Genomic DNA, 22078 nt, shown 5'->3' with positions numbered 1-22078 from the left:
TGGAACACAAGAGGTTCCACTTAAACTTGAGAAGAAACTTCTTCTCAGTGAGGGTGCCGGAACACTGGAACAGGCTGCCCAGGGAGGTTGTGGAGTCTCCTTCCCTGGAGACATTCAAAACCCGCCTGGACACATTCCTGTGTAACATTATCTAGGTGTTCCTGCTCCGGCAGGGGGATTGGACTAGATGATCTTTTGAGGTCCCTTCCGATCTCTAGCATACTGTGATACTGTGATACATGATCAGCATATAAAGTTCAGAATGTGAGGCCTACGTGAAACGTACTATATATGGGATAGATATATTTTATATATTTTTTATATATATATATCCTCACTGATGCCATTCATCTTCGTCAAACACCAAACAAAGTTATGCAAGGAAACCCAGTCATTTGTATCTATACTCTCTATCGGAAAAACACTGCCACCAGTGTAAAGCAGATAGTGTTGACCCTTGAGATGGATTTGGGTATCAGACCACACTATTTTCCCTGTCGTTTATAGGCTAGAACAGGTCATTCTGTCCACATGCTTGATGAGGATTGGTCTGACTAGGAAGGCACAAACAGGCACACAGTTTAATACTGTGGCTTAAAAGGTCCTGTGTGACTCCAGCTCCATTAGCCACCATTCCCAGCATTTCTGAACTGTATGATACTGTCAACAGGGTCTAGAGGGATGAATTAGAAAGTGGTGTGTGTTTGAGCTGAATGGCACTAGAAGCAACTGAGGACAGTTAGCTGGTACTTCCAGCTGCAGCTTCACAGTATTTCAGCTCAGCAGTCAGGTCACAGCCACCAGTCCCCTGCCTGGTTCAGCTGGGGGCAATTGGGCATTATATGTGAATGTCCAACAATTAGTGATTTTAGCTATCAGTCACAATTCCAGATGAAATCCCAACCAGCCAACTGATGGCTGTAATCACTTTCATATTCACCAGTTCACATTGCAAAACGTTGTAAGTGCCAGTCAGCTCTCTTAGGGCAGCGATTTATTTGTGTGTAGATACTACAGATCCACGTTGTGATGAAATATTAAATTGGAAACTGACTTATTGATTCTTTTTGTAGTATTGTCAATATTTCTTTTCCATTACAAATATAAAGGCCCTTGGTTTATATCAAAAACATAGTGTTTGTGGTCAGCCTGGTTGTCGTAATGTCTTGCTCTATAATCCAAATGGTAAATATAATGTTTGCTGAGAATTTCTTTTTAGGATTTCTTTAGTTGCCTTCTTTTTTTCTTTGTCTTACATTTATTTTTGGGAAACTGAAAATACCTACTTTTAAACGTAACTTGCTCTTCATCGGTTATATTAGGGGACGTGCACACACACGTGCTGGGGTAAACAGACGGACGAACACACACTCACGCGTGGCCAGTAACACCTGCGCTCTCGGCGGCGGCAGGGCCCGCCGTCCCCATGGAAACAGCGCGGTGGGCGGAGCTACCCCGGCCAGCCCCCCTCCCCTGGCGGCGGAAGTGCCTGGCGGCATTGGCCTCGCCCCGCCCCTCGCCAGCCACCGCCCTCAGAAGATGGCGGACGGGGAGGCAGGTCCTGTGCAGGAGGAAGAGGATGTATCCTCTGTGGCCCGTGGCGTCCGGAGGGATCGGCAGCCCCGGAGCAGCGGCCGCCCGCCCAGCGCACGGGATTTGCAGGTAGGCGGGTGGAGACGGGTGTCCCGCTTCCGTGTCCCCTGGGGGGCGCCCCTGGCCTTCTCTCGAGCCGCCGCTGCGGGTGGTTCTGGTTGCCAGTCGGGGCTGTCCCGACACAGCCCGACATGACCGAGCCTCTTTACTCGCTCTCCCTTTTTGAGGCTGGGAAGGGACGAATGTCTCTGAAAGAGGACTAGGCGCTTTAGGGAACGGTGGCTGGTCAGCGTGTGTGGTAGTCAGCTCTTCAGGACGCTAGAAGGGCTCTCCCGGCGCTTAGGTAGCTAGGTTTTAACTGTGTTCGAAGTTGGTTTGGCACTGTTATATTTCCTGACTGTTTGGTAGGAGTGTCTTTTCCTACATGAAAATGTCAGTCTCCACAGACGTGGTGTAAGACTATGGACGTGATCTCTTCCCAGGTTTACGTGGGGAAAGTTTCAGGAGTTCAGCATAACTCTGCATTGGTACTTAAATACTGAATTGCAGATAGTTTTAGCAGTATTCTTATTTTGTGTGTGATTTTCAGAGTGTATAAAGGTTCAACATACTTTAGCAACAATTTGGAAAACAAGTGAAAGTTTTAGTAACTGAAACTGCACCTATTTTAATCATATGTAATTAACAGGGAAAGATGGATGTAGTTTCAGCTGTGGGGCTTCCCAGAGGATATGGGCCTGCTCAAGTGAATCCAGAGGAGGCAATGAAGATGATCAGAGGGCTGGAACACCTCTCTTCAAGCCAGCAAACCACAATTGGTTCTTAATTCCAGTACAAGTTTAAATTTATTAACGTTAATGAGATGATGCTTAATATATGTGTGCATATACTCTTGCAATTTTGAATCTAATAAAGGTGGAATGTAACTAGTGAAGCAGGGTGAGCTGACTGACAACAGAGTACAAGTTCCAAGTCACAACTACATTAAGCATTGTGTGTGGGGTTTTTTCATAAAGCAAAAAGGAAGTTCAATTTAGAGAAGTAGTTGGGATTTCTCATGTTGGTGTTCCTAATTTGCTGCTGCTGTGCATATTTTGCGTTACTTTTTGTCTTATTTCTAACTCGTCTAGTTCTACGGTTAGGCTTCTAAAAAGAGTTGTTTCCTACAGTTGGCTTTGGCAGAGTTATATGAAGATGAAGCTAAAAGGCAGGCATTGTGTCCTGACAAACCAACATCTACAAAGATCAGTAGCACAAAAGCGTCACAGAGGTAAGACATGCTTTGTACTTCAGAAATATGTTTAATAGGTACTGTTTTAGCTCACAAAACTTTGTCATACTTACTTGATCTCCTCGTTGTATAAAAAGCCACCTACAGCAGTTCATAATTCAGAATTATGAAGCCCTGTAATAATGCATAGTCTGGGTCTTAGACTGTTTTTTAAATTGTATTTATTTAGGAGCCTTTGTGCTATATGGTATTCCAAAATACTTTAAACCTACTTCAGGTAAGATAAGATGATATAAGTGAAATGCAGTGCTGGTCCTTTTTTACACAGATAAATTTCCAAATTCTATCCCAGAAAAATTACTGCAGTTCTTTGCTTTTTCAAAACTCAGCAAATCTGCAGCTTGTGTGAAACCTGACAAGGCAGCTGCTTTGAGTGTTGTACTTATATAAGTACCTGATGAGACGAATACTTGAAAAATTATTAGTAGGTTCATTAGTAGGCTCCTGTGGGGTGAGAGAAATTAATTTATCTGAGTTTGGCAGGTGTAAGGTAAGGCATGTTTTTATGTATAAATCCAACTTTTTCTGGCCTGCAGTGTTTGCAGTTCACATAGCATTTGAAGATTTAATGTAGCTTTAAATTTTTGTAAAGAAATCTTGCCAGCGTTTGGTTTCTATTTAAATAGCTCTAAAGAAGACAAGTTTTTACATCATAAGTGTCAGTGATGCTATAACAAGTCTTGTATTTGGCTTGTCTTTCAATCACTGCTGCCAAGGTAGATCTCTGTTTTAAAGGAGGTTAATCAGCAGAAAAGATCTTAGTCACCAGAGCCATGCTTCAAGTGCATTTACAAATGCAAATCCTCAGGAAGAGGGATTTTAGTACATCATGTGACACTCGGAAAATAATATTTTTTGGGGTGAGTTTTTTTGTTTGTTTTGGTGAAAGCACCTACGTTGACTACTCAGCTACGTTGAACACAGTTTATAAACAGATAAAGCCAAGGGCTCCATTTACCCATGCATAGCATGAAGTTACAACCTCCTACTCCAACTGAAGGAAAAGCTGCAGTACAGTATTTCAGTGTGATAGCTGTTGGCAAGCAGGTCTTTATTGGCAGTCATGCTGGAATGTGACTGAAAAAGAAGAGATTGCTGCTATTTGCATGGTATCCAAACTGAGATTTATTTTTTTTTTTTTTTTAATAGACTTCAGTTTGCTCTCAGATGGGCAGTGTATTAATTGCAAGGAAGCATAGTGCTGCTCTTGGTCTACTTCCACAATTGCAGGTGTAAAAGAACGTCTCTGGGTCCTACTGGAACAAATGCTATATTATTAAGGTCCTTTCCAACCCTAATTATTCTATGATTCTATATATACTGTCACGTTATCAAGTTTCCTTTGAGAAACTTGAGACCATTGGCACAAAATACAGTATTTGCTCCACAAAACCTACAATGCAACAAAGCAAGAAAATAGAAGAGATTAAAGCATTTCTAGTGCCTGTGACCCAAGTCGATAGCAATACATTTTTTTTCTGAGAAATTCATAAGAAGCAGATCCTTCACTTGGATATAGAATTACATTGTTTTATCAACACTGATACTTAAAAAAGCAATGGACTGCTCTGCTACACTTGGAAATCAAAGGAATGGTAATCAGACTGATTGACAAAATGTGAACTAGTGATTTGCCATTACTTATGTAGCAGATTGTATGTGTGTTCTTATCCCCAGGTAGTCAGCTACCACATACACATCTTGCATTAATGAATCAAGTACTGCAGGGTAAGAGCAAATATCTGTACAGCTGTTGCTGGAATTTTGCAAGCTAACAACCCTAGCTTGTCCTGTGGTAGCTTATTGATATATTCCTATCAATATTCCTATATATTGATATATTCTGCATTTTGGTCATCTTTTGAAAGTCTTTATGATGTTGCCACTAAAGGTATTTTTAAAATTGTATGAAATAGAAGTAAGAGTGACTGCTTCTTAGTTTTTTAGGATCCTCATAGACAGAGACTCCAGGACCTCAAGGAAAGCCAGTGTTGACTTCACTAGGCAACTGAACTCTTGACAAAAAAAAGCTAAAATGTGGAAACAATTTGAAGTGTAGTTATTTCTGGTAAGCTGGATTCTGAAACAGGCGTTGGGCTTGCATATTACCTGTGTTATCTGTGGGACCACCTGTGTTGTAATGTAGAATTCAGCATAACCTATGCTGGAAGAGAATAGTTCAGTTAGAAGGGACCTACAATGATCAGCTAATTCAACTGTTATTGCAAAAGTACTCTGCCATACATGTGCCCTTTCCTGCTTATTCACTGAGAAGCATTCATGGCTATGTACTTTGAAGAAAAAGACAGTATGGTGAGAACAAAAAAAAGCCTCAACAACTTGATATTCTTAGGGTTTTTTTTGTAAAAGAAGTAGTTTCAGAAGTTAGATATGAAGTACTTGGTGAAATACGTATACCAGTGATCTTCAAATGTTTCCTTTCATTCTCTTGGCAGTCTTAAAATTGATTCTCTCAGAAGGCTGAGAAAACCGGAAAGAAGCATGAGCGATGACAAAGAAAACCAAAGGTATTTTTCAAACAACAAATAATTTAACAGTTGTGAATGTAACTGGTTTTTTTTTTTTGTGACATTCACGCTTTGCCCCCTCCTGTTTTTCAAAACACAAGTGAGCTAAGTCTATCCTGCGAAGAGCTAGTAACTACAGACATGTTATGTGGCTTATTGGAGTAAGTGTTAGGTGCGCTGCTGTAGTGAAACTGTGTTTAGCAGAATCCATCTGTAGTGATCTAGAACCTGTAGGTGCCTTAACACATGATTGTATGGATGTGAAGGTTGTAACTTGCACTTGAACTCAAAAGTTTTTTTGCATTTTTTCAAATATCCTGAATTGTTCTATGTATCCATTACTCAAATATTTGAGTACTTCCTTTCTTGAGTACAAATTCTAATTGTTTCATTATCTTACCACTATAATTCTTTTAAATCTAATAATTATTTTCCATATAAATGGCAGTTGGATAATAAATAGTGATTTATGTTTGAAGGAGAGATGATACTAAGGGATTGGCAGTTATGTTTGATCATAAGAGCAGTATGGTTGTATAGCACCTTCATGCCCACTACTGGTTTTGGGTAATTGTAAAATATGGTGGAATCAACAGCATTTTGAAGTTGTTTGCCTGAGAGACAGTTTTACATAGATAGTTGATTTGCCTTGTCCCAAGTGGTTAAGTGAATGTCCTGGGTTCAGCGGTAGCAGTCATTTTTTTTCCTTCTTGGTAGCTGGTTTAGTGCTGTGTTTTGACTTTCGGCCTGGGAATGGTGCTGATAGCGCCAGTGTTTTTAGTTATTACTCAAATGTTTGGTCTGGCCAAGGACTTTGTGAGCCTCATGCTCTGCCAGGGAGGAGGGGAAGCCAGGAAGAAGCAGAGACAGGACACCTGACCCAAACTGACCAAAGAGGTATTCCATACCACAGCACGTCATGCCCAAGATATAACTGAGAGTTACCCGGAAGGGCTAGGGAGACTGCAGGGTTGGACGAGGTATTGGTCGGGGCTCGGTCGGGTGGGGTGAGGCGAGTTATTGGTTGGCTGGTGCTGAGGTGATGTATTCTCTTCCCTTGTTACTTCCTGTATCATTATTATTACTGGTGGTAGCAGTAGTGATTTGTGTTATACCTTAGTTACTAAACTGTTCTTATCTCAACCTGTGGGAGTTGCATTCTTTCCGATTCTCCTCTCCGTCCCTCTGGGAGTAGGGGGAGGGCAAGAAGTTGGGGAGTGAGTGAACAAGCTGTGTGGCTGGGTTTAAACCACGACAGTTTCAAAGTTAAGGAAAGTAGTAGGCACTTACTTTATTAGTTATTAATGTTTCTTCTAATCAAAGACAAAGCACTCAGGTTTCCCAGGTCTTGTATTTATATGCAGATTTTTGTACAGCTTCTGTTCCATTGGTATTAAGAAATTTTAGTGACTTTCTCCAGATAATCCTGAAGGAATATCTTGATTTTTGTAATCACACAGATACAGTTTTGAACACCATTATTTTTAGCTTAACCTTTCATCTTCAAGAGCTAGAGGTGAGGCTGTGTTGAAGAAAAGAACACAAATTAACTTTTGCAGCAGTATCTGCAGATTATAAAATGCCTTGAAAGGTTAATTGAATTTATTAAAACCTTCCTATTTCTGATACTGGCAGGAATGGAAGTCTACTATATCTTTAAAAGATAAAATCGTGGCATTGTTCACGTTTTTCAACAGTTTCATGCTTGTTCTGCCGAGTTGTTATTCTGTATTCTAACTAGCCCAGGCACAGGCCCATGGACAGGGACACCCCTGAGGGAATTGGTCTTTCTGGGAACAGGTGATATTCACATACATGAGGTGTATAAAGTCACAGCTGCATCAGGACTGTGTTCATGTGGCCCCTGACCTCTGGAGATGTGCTCCAGAAGGCACCATGGTAGTTACTGAAATATTTTTGGAGTATTGCTTGGATTGCTGGGAAGGGTGGAACAAAGTGGAACATTTCTGTTATCAGAATGAAAAGGTTTTGGGCCAAATTTGAGTCTTTGTTCATTTATTATTTTCTTTTGGTGGGAAGAGGAAAATTGGGATTGTCATTTAAAGTATTGTTGCTTATGAATATCACTATTCTAAAGATTTTATTCAGGTGACTCAGAATATAGAGGATTACATATTTCTGGGGCTTCTAATAATCCAAGTAAAATTGTTGCTGAACTCTTCAAGGAAGCAAAAGAACATGGAGCTGTCCCATTAGATGAAGCCTCAAGAGCATCTGGTGATTTAAGTAAAGCTAAGGTAAAAGTTAAAAGATATTTGATCTCTTTTTACATTAGTTTCTCTTAATCTCATTTAACCACATGAGAGCAAATTCACCTTTTTGTGGTCTGCAAATAGCAGAGGATTTGATCAACAAAGTTGTGTATTATCTGAGCTCATATATCTTACTCTAGAAAATAAAGTGGGGAGGAACCACACAATTCCAGGGGAAATCATTGTAAGTCGACCTAAACTGCAATGATTTGCTTTATTTTTAAGTAAAATTGATTCAATAAAAGCCCAAAACTGCAACTGCATCCCAAATCAAAATTTCTATATTTCTTATCTGCTGAGTAACTACTAAAGGTAGTGGTCAGCAGCACAGTGTCCAGATGGAGATTGGTGAGGAGTGGTGTCCCTCAGGGGTCCATACTGGCACCAGTACTGTGTAATATCTTCATCAGCAACATAGTGGGATGGAGTGCACCTCAGCAGGTTTGCAGATGACACCAAACTGAGTGGTGTGGTTGACACTCCTGAAGGACAGGATGCTATCCAGAGGGATATGGACAAGCTGAAGAAGCGGGCTGATGTGAACCTCCTGAGGTTTAACAAGGCCAAGTACCAGGTCCAGTGTATATTCGGACTAGATATAAGAATATTTTATGATGAGGGTGGTGGAACACTGGAACAAGGTGCCTAGAAAGCATTCAGTCTGAATGGAAACATTCAGTCTGGTTGAATGAGCTCTGAGCAATGTAATCTAGTTGAAGATGTCCCTGCTCATTGCAGGGAGGTTGGACTAGCTGACTTTAAAGGTCCCTTCCATTCCAAGCTATTCTGTGATTCTAATGTTTGAAAAAGCGTGCAGATTAGAAACTGAAACTTATCACACACTCAACCTGCTTAGCCTGATTATGGTTACTAGATACAATTTTCCACACAGAAGATACACAGGTTAGAACAGTGCTTTTTATCACAGAAGCAAGCTTACTGATGGTTTGGTTTGGTTTTTGTTGTCGTTTGTGCATAGGTAAGAATTTTAATAAACTCACATATTTATTTCAATAAGCTTTTTTGTATATTTTTTCCAGTCATTTTCTGGTGGTGGATATAGATTGGGTGACTCATCACAAAAGCACTCAGAATACATATATGGAGAAAATCAAGATGTAAGTAAAATTCTGAATAGCAGGAAACAATCTCCAACAGATGTCTGCTTAATCATGTTTACAGCTTGAAAGGCCGGTATTACTGTAACTCTGTCTATGAGGAAAAATGAATATCTAAATATTAGATAAGTGTGAAGTGGAAATTGTTAAAGTGTCCACAGGGGACAAATGTTCATTGGAAATCCCTAAGGCCTCCATTATGGAATTTTCTGACATAAATTTGGAGTTCTTAGCAGACATTCCTTTCAGATACTTCCTTCAGCTGTTGTTCTGCATTCTGTTAGCTATGCTAACATTTTAATTCGCTTAGGTTACGAATTTTTTCTTTGGCTTGCGAAGTAGCCAGTCTCAAACTGGAGGGCATAGATTGGTTCTAGGAATGGTGAAGCAAAAGGTGAAGGCCTTTTGAAAGCTGCCTGGCCTTTCTTTACTCTCGCATAAAAAGCAGGAAGTGAGGGAGAGGGTGGGTAAAAATACAGTTCTCTACACTTTGCCATTTGTATGAATGGCTAGAACAAATGTTAAGCTTACCTAGAAACAAAACCAAGAAATGAATAAGACCAGAGAATGTAGTTCAGGCTGGGGGGTGCTGTCATGCCACACCAGGAGTTTAACTAATCCTTCTAAGTAATAGCCAGCTGTACTAAGCCAGAGGTCTGTTGCAGTTGGGTTACAATACCTGGGGCAGGGATAGTTTTCTAAGGGAAGGTCAGCTTTACTGGCTAGGAAAGCCTAGTTGTGTTGGACTGCAAGACAGTTGCAGGGAAGAGAGGTGCAGGCTCTGAAGGTGAAAAGCTCTGGCTGGACATACAGACATGCAGCAAAGTAAGAAGGCAGTGAAGGAGGCTGGTTTGCAGGATTTTCAGTGTTTGAGCCAGCTGTGTTGGAGCTTACCATGTAACAATTTGAGGAATGAGTAATTTTCACTGTAACTGATGTATCAGCAGCAATTTGTAGTTTTGTGGTTTGATTTATTAATTTATCAACAAGAAATTTTCACTTGTTTTGAAAGTAATTGGAACCCTGTGAAAATCACTGCACAGTTAGTGCATGATCTGTTATGTCATGGCAACAGATTAAGAGATTCTTTTCCCCAAGTATAAAAGTGATCTGCTTTTTTTTTTAAAGGATTCTAACAATGATAGTTACAGTGCAGTGCTCTGTTATTTTGTCATCTTGTTTGTGATCTGCTACAGAGTCTGTTAAGTATAGATAAAATAATGCATAAATGATCTGTATGAAATTAAAATACTGTATTTGTCTCCACTTTTTTTGTTTCACTGTTTTTGCTTCACAGGTTCAAATATTGCTGAAACTATGGAGGAATGGCTTCAGTTTAGATGATGGCGAGTTGAGATCCTATTCAGACCCAACAAATGCTCAGTTTCTTGAGTCTGTTAAAAGAGGGTAAGCTAAAATGGCAACTTTTTTTAGGCATGTCTTTGAAATGAATTGAGGAAAAATGCCTTCTCCACATGTTTATAATTATTAAAAGTTCCAAGCTTCTTTTCTGCCTGCACCCATAAAATACATTCTGTATGTGTCATCAGATGCATAGGGCATTTAAAAATTCAGCAGTCTTTGCTTCCTTCTTGTGATTTAATTCTGAATGCTACTTATTACAGACAGCTTTTAGTTTCACGTTTAGTTAGCACATTCTAGATTTTGACTCTGAGTATGTTCTAGGTTTGACTGTCAGTTTGCTGATATTTTTTTCTTCCCTTAGGATGAAATCAATTCATAAACCAATTGGAGGTCTATGATTTTCAAAGTAAAGTTACTATTAGTATCAACTCATTGTACTGCGTAAAGTTTGTCATTTCAGTTCAGCATGTAATTGGGAAACTTTTATTTTTGTAATGAAGGGAAATTCCTGTGGAACTGCAGCGACTTGTTCATGGTGGCCAGGTTAATTTGGATATGGAAGACCACCAAGAACAGGAATATGTGAAGCCTAGACTACGATTTAAAGCTTTCAGTGGTGAAGGGCAAAAGCTTGGAAGGTAAAAAGCACTAGGTTTTCTGTTCTGTGTTTGTGTGCTATTTCAAAAGCTGGATTTAATCAATTAGAAGACTGTTAGAGAAACCAATCAGATCACAAAAGTGATAGAAAATTATTTTGTGCCACAAGTCTCAGCCCTGATTTCAGAGTCACACAGTAATCACGGAAGTTATATATATATCTTAGTCCTCTGTTGAAGCCGTTCATAGATTTGATAGATGCTTTCTACTTTGTTGTGACTGTGGCATTTATCTGCCTGTTCTTGCATATGATTTTGCCTATATATATGTGGAGAGGCCATTGCAGCAATAATGGCTGATGCTTGACAATGTGGATATAAAGTATGTTTGTACAGTCTTGTAAATGTCACTGATTATTAGTATACAAGGTAAGTCTCTTGGGTTTAAGAAAGAAATAATTTGATAAACTACTTTTTTTTTTATTTGATCCAAAATAAACATGCAATAAATTGTATCAAAATCTCTCAAGTTTTACCAAGATTTGATTGAAATTTCAAAGGATGCTGCAAAAACTCCTAATGTGTATTACTTCAATTAAACTGATATGTAATGTGCCAAAAGTCATTCCTGTGACTGAACAGTTCAGGCTGCTTTGTCCAGAAGTGCATCTCTGTTCATCTTAAATTGGTCAGTAAGAGTAAACTGTAATGTAACCTCAACTCTGCCAATCGTAAGCTTTTTTCACATAATGATCATAGACTTTAAAATGTCTTTTTCAGCTGACTTGATATTAGCTGTTGAATAGTAAATACTACCTGCATTTATTCTTGTGATATGTTTGGTTGCCAAAAAAGGGTATTACTCATGCGCTTCTGCAAATAATCAGTAGAATAAAAAGGTGGTAGGCACTGATAGGGATGATGTAGGGAACAGTTGCATGTGATAAGTTCTTCCACCTGAGCACTTGCTCAGATTATTAAAGAAAACGGGAAGAGAGGAGGTTTCTATGTAACAAAGTGTGCACACCTGTTTTGTGGTATTTTTGGTTCGGTAGCTGATGAAGTCTCAGATATGTGAGCAATGAAAGGAGTAGCCAAATCTCTTATGTCCAAACAGATTTATATTGGTTTTATATTAAATGTAGAAAAATTCCACACTTACTTTACCAATTACCTGTTAATACCATTTGTGCTCGGAAAGGGTGGGGGATGTCCAGAATCATAGAGTAGTGATCCTGAAAGCAATTACTAAAGCGGTTTGGGTCAGTTAAGTGCACTTATTGTCCATGATTATTTTTTAGTATGCCAGGTGGTGCAATATACAAGTCTTGCTATCAAAGAGTGTCATTTCAAGCTCTGTAAGCATATACAAAGGTGGTTTTGTTTGTACTTGATTACCTGTTTAAAATAAGATGTAATGATATGCATGGTTATGAGAAAAATCTTGCAGTCATTGACAAGAAACTACAAAAGCATTATTTGTGTGTCTATTAGAAAAGCAGTGTTTATACTTGGTTCAGATAACTTTGAGAGAATTTTCATTGCTCATTTGTACTAGCTATGTGTAGTAATCCTTCAGTGACAAAGACAGCTGAAGCATTACTCAGTTCTGGTTTGACTCCGTTAATAATATCTGGTTTGTTATGTTGTATTTTGTTTTGTTTTTCCCAATTATTTAGCCTTACACCTGAAATAGTCAGCACACCTTCTTCTCCAGAGGAGGAGGAAAAATCCATTCTTGATGCACCTGTTCTGATTGATGATTCCATGCCAGCAACTAAAATTCAGATTAGATTAGCAGATGGAAGCCGATTAATACAAAGATTTAACCAAACACACAGGTAAATTGATCCTGCTTCAGTGCAGCTAACCGTAACTATTTTCATAAGTCTGTGTTTTGTCATTAAATGAATATCTGCAAAACATCAAACAGAAGAAAATACTGCTCCACTGAAATGTGTAGCTCTGGTTTGCTTTCATAACATAAATGTACTGCTAAATTGCTGTCAAAGCAAAATTCTGTACTTTGAAAACACAAGATATTTGATAACTGCAAAGTCAGACTTTTATGAACAGTTATGTCCTGTGATCTGTAAGGACATGGTACCAGCCATAAGTGTTCTCAGGTGACTAAAATCTGAACAGCCTCGCTATGTATGTCATCTCAGCCCTGGGCCCTTCCTGGGGGGAGCATGTGGCTGACTCAGATGACACTGTGAAAGCACTTTCTTGCAAGGTATGGAGTATAGTCTCAATTGGAAGATAGTCCACGCTACAGGCAGAGAAATCCCGTGGCCCATAATCAAGAGCTCCAGCTTTCTACCTCTTTATACTCAAGACTCTGACTAAACGTAACATGAGTTACATGTGTAGGCTGCAGCCCATAGGTAGAAGGGTATATGGACTTCACATGCTCATTTGCAATTCTGGCTTGTGGGCTGGACAGAACACTGAGAACCAACTTTTGTTTTGGATGGTCATCTCCTAGGAATTGGCAGCATTTGAACCTGGTGAATTTTTAGATCTGTTAGTAGGTTGTTGATTAGAGTTTGCCATCAGTTTTATTGACACTGTTGGCACATTGCCACAAATGGTGTTGGCCAACCCTATTTATTTGCCTCAAAGGTTGTGTTAGAGCAAGGTTCTGCAAAGCTCTGCTTTGCGCTGCATGGTCAAGAGACCTTTGGGCAGAGGGCAGAGATTTGGGCAGTAGTTCCACCCATGCTTCACAGCAAGCAGGTTCAAGCCAGCCCTGATCTGAAATCTGCACCTGCACCACTGTGTTATAATACAGCTTGAATCCTGCAATGGAGGTGGTCTTATGTACCCAATTCCATGTTAATATTTATACATGGAGAGTTCACCTGTTTCCTTTTTTTCTGGCTCACAATAAGGGCAGAGGCAATATGCAGCTTTCCTCACCTGACAACATACACAGACCACCTAAAATGAAGCAATTTTAGCGGAGATGCCAGTAGGGAGGAATCTACTGCAATAGTTTTTCGTATTTGGCACATATATATACATATATACCTGATACTGTATGCTGATAGTATAGGCCCAGACCCTTTCTTCATAGCACCTGCTGGAGAAGCAACTTAGGTAGGCACTAGGGCTTCCTGACACGTTTTCTTCTGTCTGCGTGAAAGGGTAGAAGTGGCAAACTTCTCAGTAACATTTGTAACCAAGAGTGTGTTGACAGAAGCTTGGATGTGAATCTTTTTATCCTTGCCATGTGCATGATCAAAATCAGCTACTAAAGTGCATTGCTTGTGTCATAAGCCTTGAAGACTGATAGAAAGTTGAAGTCCCTATTTCTTTGGCTACAGTATATCTCCCTAGCTACTAGTTACAATAGAATTTCAAGGATTTATTCTCAGCTTACTGGTTTAGGAGAAAACCCTTAAATTTCCATTTATCTCTAAAATCTTATTTCTCATTCATGTCTTATAAACCAAAAATTACTCTTGTTATACTGTTGATGTGATTGTTTTATGAGCTATTGTTCATAAGTTTGGTGCAGAGTTAAAGTAGGGGAAACTTCTTACTACTAAAGTGCATTAATAGGTTCTCTCTGCTTTCTCATCCCTCACCATGTATTTTAAGATTCCTCCTCCCATTAATAATTTAGCCTTTTTGGAAGATACTAATTGAGAGTGGAATTTTTGACAGTTGGTATTGAAATTACTTTCTCTGTTAACTATCAGTTTGCTATATAGTTTTATGTTACAAGTTTTATTTGTTATTTGAGAGAAAGCAACATTCATTTTCATTTTTCATTATTTTCATAAAAGGAGCAAAAAGTTCTAGGCTACAACCTGTTTCAAATGGAAATGCAAAATCAGTAGGAAATATTGAATAGTCTGTTAGAAGGTTTTGTATTCTCTCATCATCTTAATGTTCAGAAATAACTGCCAAAATGGAATCATACCCAGTTTTCATGTCCATATCCTTTCCACAGGATTAAGCATATTCGAGATTTCATTATCCAGTCCCGTCCAGCTTTTGCAACAACTGATTTTGTTCTTGTGACTACCTTTCCAAATAAAGAGCTAACAGATGAAAGCCTGACACTACAAGAAGCAGATATACTTAACACTGTGATTCTTCAGCAATTAAAGTAATTGTACAGTTGTTGGTGCAATAGTGGGGGGGGAGCATGCTGTATTGTCATACAATGTTTCCAACAGATAAAGAAAAGGAAAGATCAGTGTTTTCTTATCCCCTCTTCCATGGATCAGCTTTTTGGGTTTCATGTCTTCCAGTAATAACGTATCTAACTTTAATTTCTGAGTATTGTTGAACCTTTTTTTTAGTGTTAAAATTAAGCTTCCCTTTGTTAGTATGTTTCAAACCACATCTTGTACTAAATGTGAAATGAGAGATGACTTTATGACTCTTCCACTATTTTGGGGGGTGGGGAGAAGCATTTTTCTGAAGGGGACATTATCTTTAATACAGTTGGTAAGATTTGCACTATGGAAATGTATTATGCTGCATTGACAAACAGCCATTTGAAGACTTAGACTGTGGGTGGTGTTTACCTTCCAAGATGTATTAATACTAAGGTGTTCTATTTAATAGGTGGAGAGATAATTAATGCTCTAATATAATTTTTTATATATTCTGTTTGTATTGTTTCATGGTGCAGTATAATATTTATATTCTAGTTTTTATGTAATTTTCTCTGTAGCATATGAGTGAATCAGTTCAGGAGATGCAAACCTCAGCTATTGCAGACTGTCATAGCTTGCTCGCATTTGTATTCTAGTTGTTCTACTTGTGGTGAAAATAGGTATGACTTTTTTTTCTTCTTGAGGTTAGAAAGTGGGATACACCACTGTCATCTGGTGTATCCCATTTCACCACTGGAGAAATGCTGTGATTTAGATTTCATGAGAGTAGGCCTATGGTCACTTTGAACCTGAATATGCAGTTGAACCCTGTGCAGCTACATAAACGGTTACTTAAATAACCCCAAATGAAAAAAACCACCCAGGTGCACACAGAACTTGTTCGTGCTGTCACATACATACACAAAAGTAGATGTGTTAATTGGTCATGTATTTTTGACCTGAATTTCAGGTCTTTATATTTGGACTTCTGGCCAGAGGCATTTTTTTAATATTCAGTGGGGGTTTGGTTGTATGGTTTTCACTATACTTTTTTGGAAGCTGCATAATTAAACCCCTTAATCTTTGAAATTCTATATTTTTTCAAATAACATGGCCCTGCACTGCAGTATGCAGGTAGGAGTCTTATGCTGTGGGCAAACTGGCTGCTGTGCTTTAGTAGTATGCAGTTTTATAGTATTCATGGCTTTATATCAGATGAGTGGATCTCACTGAAGGAGGGTAAATGGGCTGTATCTCTTGTACAATATGTGTGTTAAAAATGCTGTTTTCACTGATTATTTTATTCTGAAAATATTTATTTATGCTAAGCTTATAATTGCTCAGTATATCTGGTTAATTTACATTTTTTTACCTCAAAGTAAATCTTTGAAAGAGTAAATTTTAAACATGCAATTGTATTTGAAGTATTTTGTTTTGTAATCTGAATATCTGCATGATTTTAATCATAATTCTTTTCATGTGCTAAGTAATTAAAGCTTTAAACAAAAAATACTATGGGCAATGCTTACTGTTTTCTTTGCATTTTATGTTGTGTTGAAGTGATGATTGTATTGCATGGCAAGTATTTAAGCCTAAATGGAATGGACGTTTACTTTGCCTGTATTTTATACACTAACACTTCTCTGTGAATGCAAGGGCAAAGTCAGTGTTGTGGTATCAATCTTGGGCAGTTTGTGTTTTGGGCATATTTCAGTTCAGAATATAGGTAAAGTTACATTGCTTACTACTTCTGAAGACTATTATTAATTAAACTGAATTATGAAGGACAGTGGTTAACTAAATTGTTTCCTCTCGGCCCCCCCCCCCCCCCCCCCCCCATTATTATGCCAAAACCCACAACTGTATATTATCATCATCTCTCTATTTGTTTCACATAGCTGGTAGATTTTAGTGTTCAGTAGCAGCTGAGAGTAACTGGGGTCCCAGTAGTTGACATTATTTTGTGAAGCACTAAGAAAATGTATCAATGTATGTGTTTAAATATTTCACTACTTCTTTGTACTTTAAACCTGATAGAATCTGTGTCTCGTAATTGAATGTCATACCTTTTGTTAACATTAAATTCTCACTCACATAGCCAACATCTTGGCTTTTTTGGCACAAACCAGTTATTTGAGTACAGACCTAAGTGGATACACAGTTAAGACTTACTACAAGGGAGAAAGTTGCTGAGAGACTAAAAGAAGGGAGAAGGAACCTTGCTAGAGGATGATGATCTTTCCCTCGCAACAGGGCTGCTGAGCTTCTAAGGAATTCCTCTTAGCTTCCATGAAATACAGTTAATCTTGTCACTTGCTTTTGTGAGCAGCTTATGAAAGGTGCAGGCTTCACCTCTGTTTGTCTTTCCTAGAAATCCTTTATCACACAATACTCAAATAATGCAAAACTGAATGTTTTCTCTGAAGAAAATATCTCTGGACCCAAGTACTTGTTTGGTTTTGGTTTTTTTGTTGGTTTAAGTTTTCATTTGGACACTACCATCTTTGTAATCATAGTTATTCTGGTTAAATGCATAAGGCTTGTTTTGGGGATTTGAGACCACATTGAGACATTTGCAATCATTCTGCTTTAATGAAACTACTGGACACACTTGTACAATTAGCATATATTAACAGCTATCCCATGCTGTTCTTGCTCTCTGGGGAAAATCTGTCCAATGTTAAATTAACCAGGATAGAGATGCAAGCTCCTATGATTTCCTATAATTTTTAAATTGTATTATTCTGTGTGGGGAGAATAGGCAGAGATACACCTTCCCCTTGCTCATGCTGATTAAACCTGGCAGGCCTCAGTGTGGGCATGCACACCAAAAACAGCAAGGTGTTTCTCTGGAACGGATATAGTTGAAATGGGTACCTGAAGAGATTAAAAGTAGGACTGGTATTATTTAGCTGCTTATCAATTATTTAAAAATAAACTTTGAAAACCCAGAGATCAGTGCAATGATCAACAACAGTAGGCAGCACCTATGTTGAACGTTTAGTGAACTATGCCATCCTGAGGGACCTTAACATGCTTGAGAGGTGGGCCAGTGCCAACCTTGTGAAGTTCAACAGTGCGAAGTGCAAGGTCCTGCACCTGGGTCAGGGCAATCCGAGGCACAGCTAAAGGTTGGGCATAGAAGAGATTCACAGCAGCCCTGCGGAGAAGGACTTGGGGGAGTTTGTTGATGAGAAAATGAACATGAGCTCCTTCAGTGTTTCTGCAGCCCAGAAAGCCAACTGTGTGCTGGGCTGCATCAAACGGACCGTGACCAAGCAGGTCGAAGGTGATCCTGCTCCTCTGCTCTTGTTGAGACCTCACTTGGAGTATTGTGTGCAGTTCTGGTGTCCTCAACATAAAAAGGACATGGAACTGTTGGAACAAGTCCAGAGGAGGGCCACGGGGATGATCAAGGGACCGGCGCACGTGGAGATAGGCTGAGAAAGTTGGGGCTGTTCAGCCTGGAGAAGAGAAGGCTGCGTGGAGACCTCATAGCAGCCTTCCAGTATCTGAAGTGGGCCTATGGGATGCTGGAGATGGACTCTTCATTAGGGACTGCCTTGAACACTGCCAGGGATGGAGCATTCACAGCCTCCCTGGGCAACCCATTCCAGTGCCTCACCACCCTCACAGTAAAGAATTTCTTCCTTATATCCAATCTAAACTTCCCCTGTTCAAGTTTTAACCCGTTACCCCCTTCATATCACTACAGTCCCTAATGAAGAGTCCATCTCCAGCATCCCATAGGCCCGCTTCAGATACTGGAAGGCTGCTATGAGGTCTCTATGCAGCCTTCTCTTCTCCAGGCTGAACAGCCCCAACTTTCTCAGCCTATCTTCATACAGGAGGTGCTCCAGTCCCCTGATCATCCTCGTGGCCCTCCTCTGGACTTGTTCCAACAGTTCCATGTCCTTTTTATGTTGAGGATGCCAGAACTGCACACAATACTGAGGTCTCACAAGAGCAGAGTAGAGGGGCAGGATCACCTTCTTTTGACCTGCTGGTCATGCTCCTTTTGATGCAGCCCAGGATACGGTTGGCTTTCTGGGCTGCAAAAACACTGAAGTCAGCTCATGTTCATTTTCTCATCAACCAACACTCCCAAGTCCTTCTCCGCAGGGCTGCTCTGAATCTCTTCTCTGCCCAACCTGTAGCTGTGCCTGGGATTGCTCTGACCCAGGTGTAGGACCTTGCACATGGCATGGTTAAACTTCATGAGGTTGGCATCAGCCCACCTCACAAGCGTGTCAAGGTCCCTCTGGATGGCATTCCTTCCCTCCAGTGTGTCAACCCAACCACACAGCTTGGTGTCATCAGCAAACTTACTGAGGGTGCACTCAATCCCACTGTCCATGTCAGTGACAAAGATGTTGAACAAGACCAGTCCCAACACCGATCCCTGCGGGACACCACTGGTTACTGGTCTCCAGCCAGACATTGAGGCATTGACCACAACTCTTTGTGTGGCAGAGGCTTAGCAACTTTATTCGCCAGCTCCTTCAGGACCCGTGGATGGATTTCATCAGGTCCCATGGACTTGTGCATGTTCAGGTTTTTAAGATGGTCTCGAACCAGTTCCTCTCCTACAGTGGGCCCAAGGTCTTCATTCTCACAGTCCCTGTGTTTGCCTTCCAAGACTTGGGTGGTTTGGTCAGAGCCTTTGCCAGTGAAGACCAAGGCAAAGAAGTCATTCAGAACCTCAGCCTTCTCCAAATCCAGGGCAGCCATTTCTCCTGATGGCTTCCAGGAGGGCCTGGGTTTTCCCTTGTCTGTCTTGTATTTGCAATGTACCTATAGAATCCCTTCCTGTTATCTTTAACATCCCTAGCCGAGTTTTAGTATAACTGGGCCTTAGCTTTCCTAACCTGGTCCCTAGCTTCCCGGACAACATCCCTGTATTCTTCCCAGGCCTCCTGTCCTTGCTTCCACCTTTTATAAATGAAATCATCATTAATCGGATGTTCACAATGTAAATGCCCTTAAAGTGTTCTGTGCCAATGTAGTTAATCCATTTTAAATTAGATTTTACAAATAAAAATCTCTGCCTGAACATGAAAATGCAAGTGTGTTGGGTTGGTGTTTTTTTGAAAGTTTGCAGTTAATAGAGAGTAATTTAGATAAGGTATTTATTTCTACTTGCATTTGAATTATTCTTTTCTCAGAAAGCCAGTTCTTGCTAAAAGAAACTGAGAAACTTTGAATAGGGAAGAGTTTGGCTCTGAATGGAGAATAGTGCTGCCACTGTTTGTCCATGAATGAGTACCTTGATAATGTGAATACTTGTTTCCATTTATTAATTTTAACTTTTAAATATCAGTTCACTTATTTTGAATGTGTCATATGTAAGCTTTCAATTCTTTTAACTATAAAATGCTATTCTTGCTTGTTTTTATTAACATAGTGCTACTTTCCATAGCTGTCTAAAAATAATTGTTGACAGCAGAAGAAGCAGCATAAGTGGATATAGGCAAGTGGTTATGTTAAAATGTTTTTCACGAAATTATTTTCTTCTGCTCTTATAGTCTAATCAGTCTTTTTTGTTTTTCAAGGAGTCTTCCTGAACACTGTTTCTCCTGGAAACAGGCACAGATCTTGGTCCCAGTTGGAACTGTTGGTAACCTTGGCCACCATGCAAAATATTGTAAGCTGGGGTTAGGTCTGTATGAAAAGAGGTGATGCTTCATTAGTAGAGATCAGACAACCGACCTTAAAGGGAACTGCTCAGAATTAAAAAGTGGGGCTAAATCCTATCTTAAATCCCCACACTGGGAAAGTTCAGATGTATTACTGAAATGTATATGCATATTTAAGTTTTATCTTCCCACCAACAAAAAGGGAAAGTCTGTTCTAACTTGATTTTAGTTCTTTGTGAAAATGGTAAAAATAAGCTTTGTGTAATTGGCTTTCAGGGAGAGAGCATTAACTCTTCCTGACCTTACTGTACTGTGACCTGGTTTTAAGATAGAAGCTAAACCTTGTTAAAAATCAAAGATAAAGCTCAAAGGCCTGGAAACATTCAAGGTTTCAGCTAGACTTAACAGATAGGTCTGGCATCACTCACAACCCTTAACGGCGGGCTAAGCCCTCTTATTAGTGATGTGCCTAAGGGAGATTCCCTGAATGTTTGTATCTTGCCCATTGTACATTAACCATGTCTGTCACATGGACAAAGGAAAACTGATGATTCTTTGCAATGTGATGATTTAAGGTGTTCATGTTAGTGGAGTAATTTTTCCTTGCTAACAAAAGGGTTTGATTTCAAAGGGCTTTTTTTTTGTGTGTTTTTTTTTAGTTGATTTTGGGGTTTGTTTGTTTTGTGTGTCTTGGGGTTTTGTTTTTTTTGTTTGTTTGTTTGGTTTTTTTTTGTTTTGTTTGTTCTTTCTTTTGTTTGTTGTGTTTTGTTTTGTCTTTAAGGCAGTGCAATTCAATTTCTAGGTTTCTAGGTTTCTGTCTGGATCTCTATGATCTATACTTCCCCCCAAAGCAGTTACTTAAATGAATAGAGCTAAATAAACAGAGGAGAGGGAACAGATGGATGTGTCAGTCTGGTAAACCTGGGGGCAATTTGTGCCTAAGAGGCAGAACAACCACACTGGGCAAATGTAGGGAGGAGAGGATGCTTGTTTAATGGGGACCTGTAGCACATCCAGCTGAAGTAGCCACTGTTCCTTGAGAGGCTGGATCAAAGCTGGTACTCCAAGCTCCTGACACCTGCTTTCCTTCATTCCTGACTATCTACTAGTTGCTGTGTTTGCTGGTTGTTCCTGTGCAGTAGAATAGTGCCTGCAGGATATCAGTTCTTACAGACAACTGCAGTGGTTTGCAAGAGTCTGTAGCAAAAGGCAGACTTAAGTCTTCCTGTTATCCATAATTGTTTTCTTCATCTACTTTCCTCAGCATGAGACCCTCAGATACACTAAACAGTTAACCTGGGGATATTAAGCTAGTTTGGATTGTCTTTTCACCATGTCACTTGGAAATATTCCACTTGCCTTGCTTCTGTTCAATTGTTTTTTAGACATGTGCCCCAAACAAAACAAATACAAGCAAAATTTATGTGTCTTCCCTGTATCTCTTCTCGTAAGTTTATGTTGCTGGCACATTATTTCTTCCCAAGGACTCCAGCCTTGTGCCTTTCTCACACAGGCAGCTCTCCTTCTTCAGGGCCACACTTCACTACAGCAGGATTTGATTAG

General features: G+C 39.7%; 1 protein-coding gene across 2 annotated transcripts; it reads left to right on the top strand.

Annotated features, from left to right (window-relative positions):
* Nucleotides 1-1493: 1493 nt before the first annotated feature.
* UBXN2B (UBX domain protein 2B) lies at nt 1494-16391 on the top strand. 2 transcript variants are annotated; one of them, XM_062633345.1, is made up of 9 exons: nt 1494-1662; nt 2763-2863; nt 5341-5412; nt 7511-7670; nt 8726-8803; nt 10101-10210; nt 10669-10806; nt 12444-12605; nt 14726-16391. In XM_062633345.1, the coding sequence occupies exons 1-9, from the start codon at nt 1540-1542 to the stop codon at nt 14886-14888; spliced, it is 1107 nt and encodes a 368-aa protein (XP_062489329.1). In that variant the 5' UTR covers nt 1494-1539; the 3' UTR covers nt 14889-16391. The 2 variants fall into 2 exon arrangements, with proteins under 2 accessions (XP_062489329.1, XP_062489331.1); XM_062633347.1 differs by lacking the exon at nt 1494-1662 and adding an exon at nt 1830-2120.
* The last annotated feature ends 5687 nt before the right edge of the window (nt 16392-22078 follow it).

The sequence above is a fragment of the Pezoporus occidentalis genome, unplaced genomic scaffold (assembly GCF_034315485.1).
Source record: "Pezoporus occidentalis ecotype Australia unplaced genomic scaffold, CSIRO_AGI_Poc_V1 ctg4, whole genome shotgun sequence".
Classification (NCBI taxonomy): Eukaryota; Metazoa; Chordata; class Aves; order Psittaciformes; family Psittacidae; genus Pezoporus; species Pezoporus occidentalis.
Note: the sequence above shows the minus strand (reverse complement) of the source record. Positions and strands in the feature narration are given on the sequence as shown.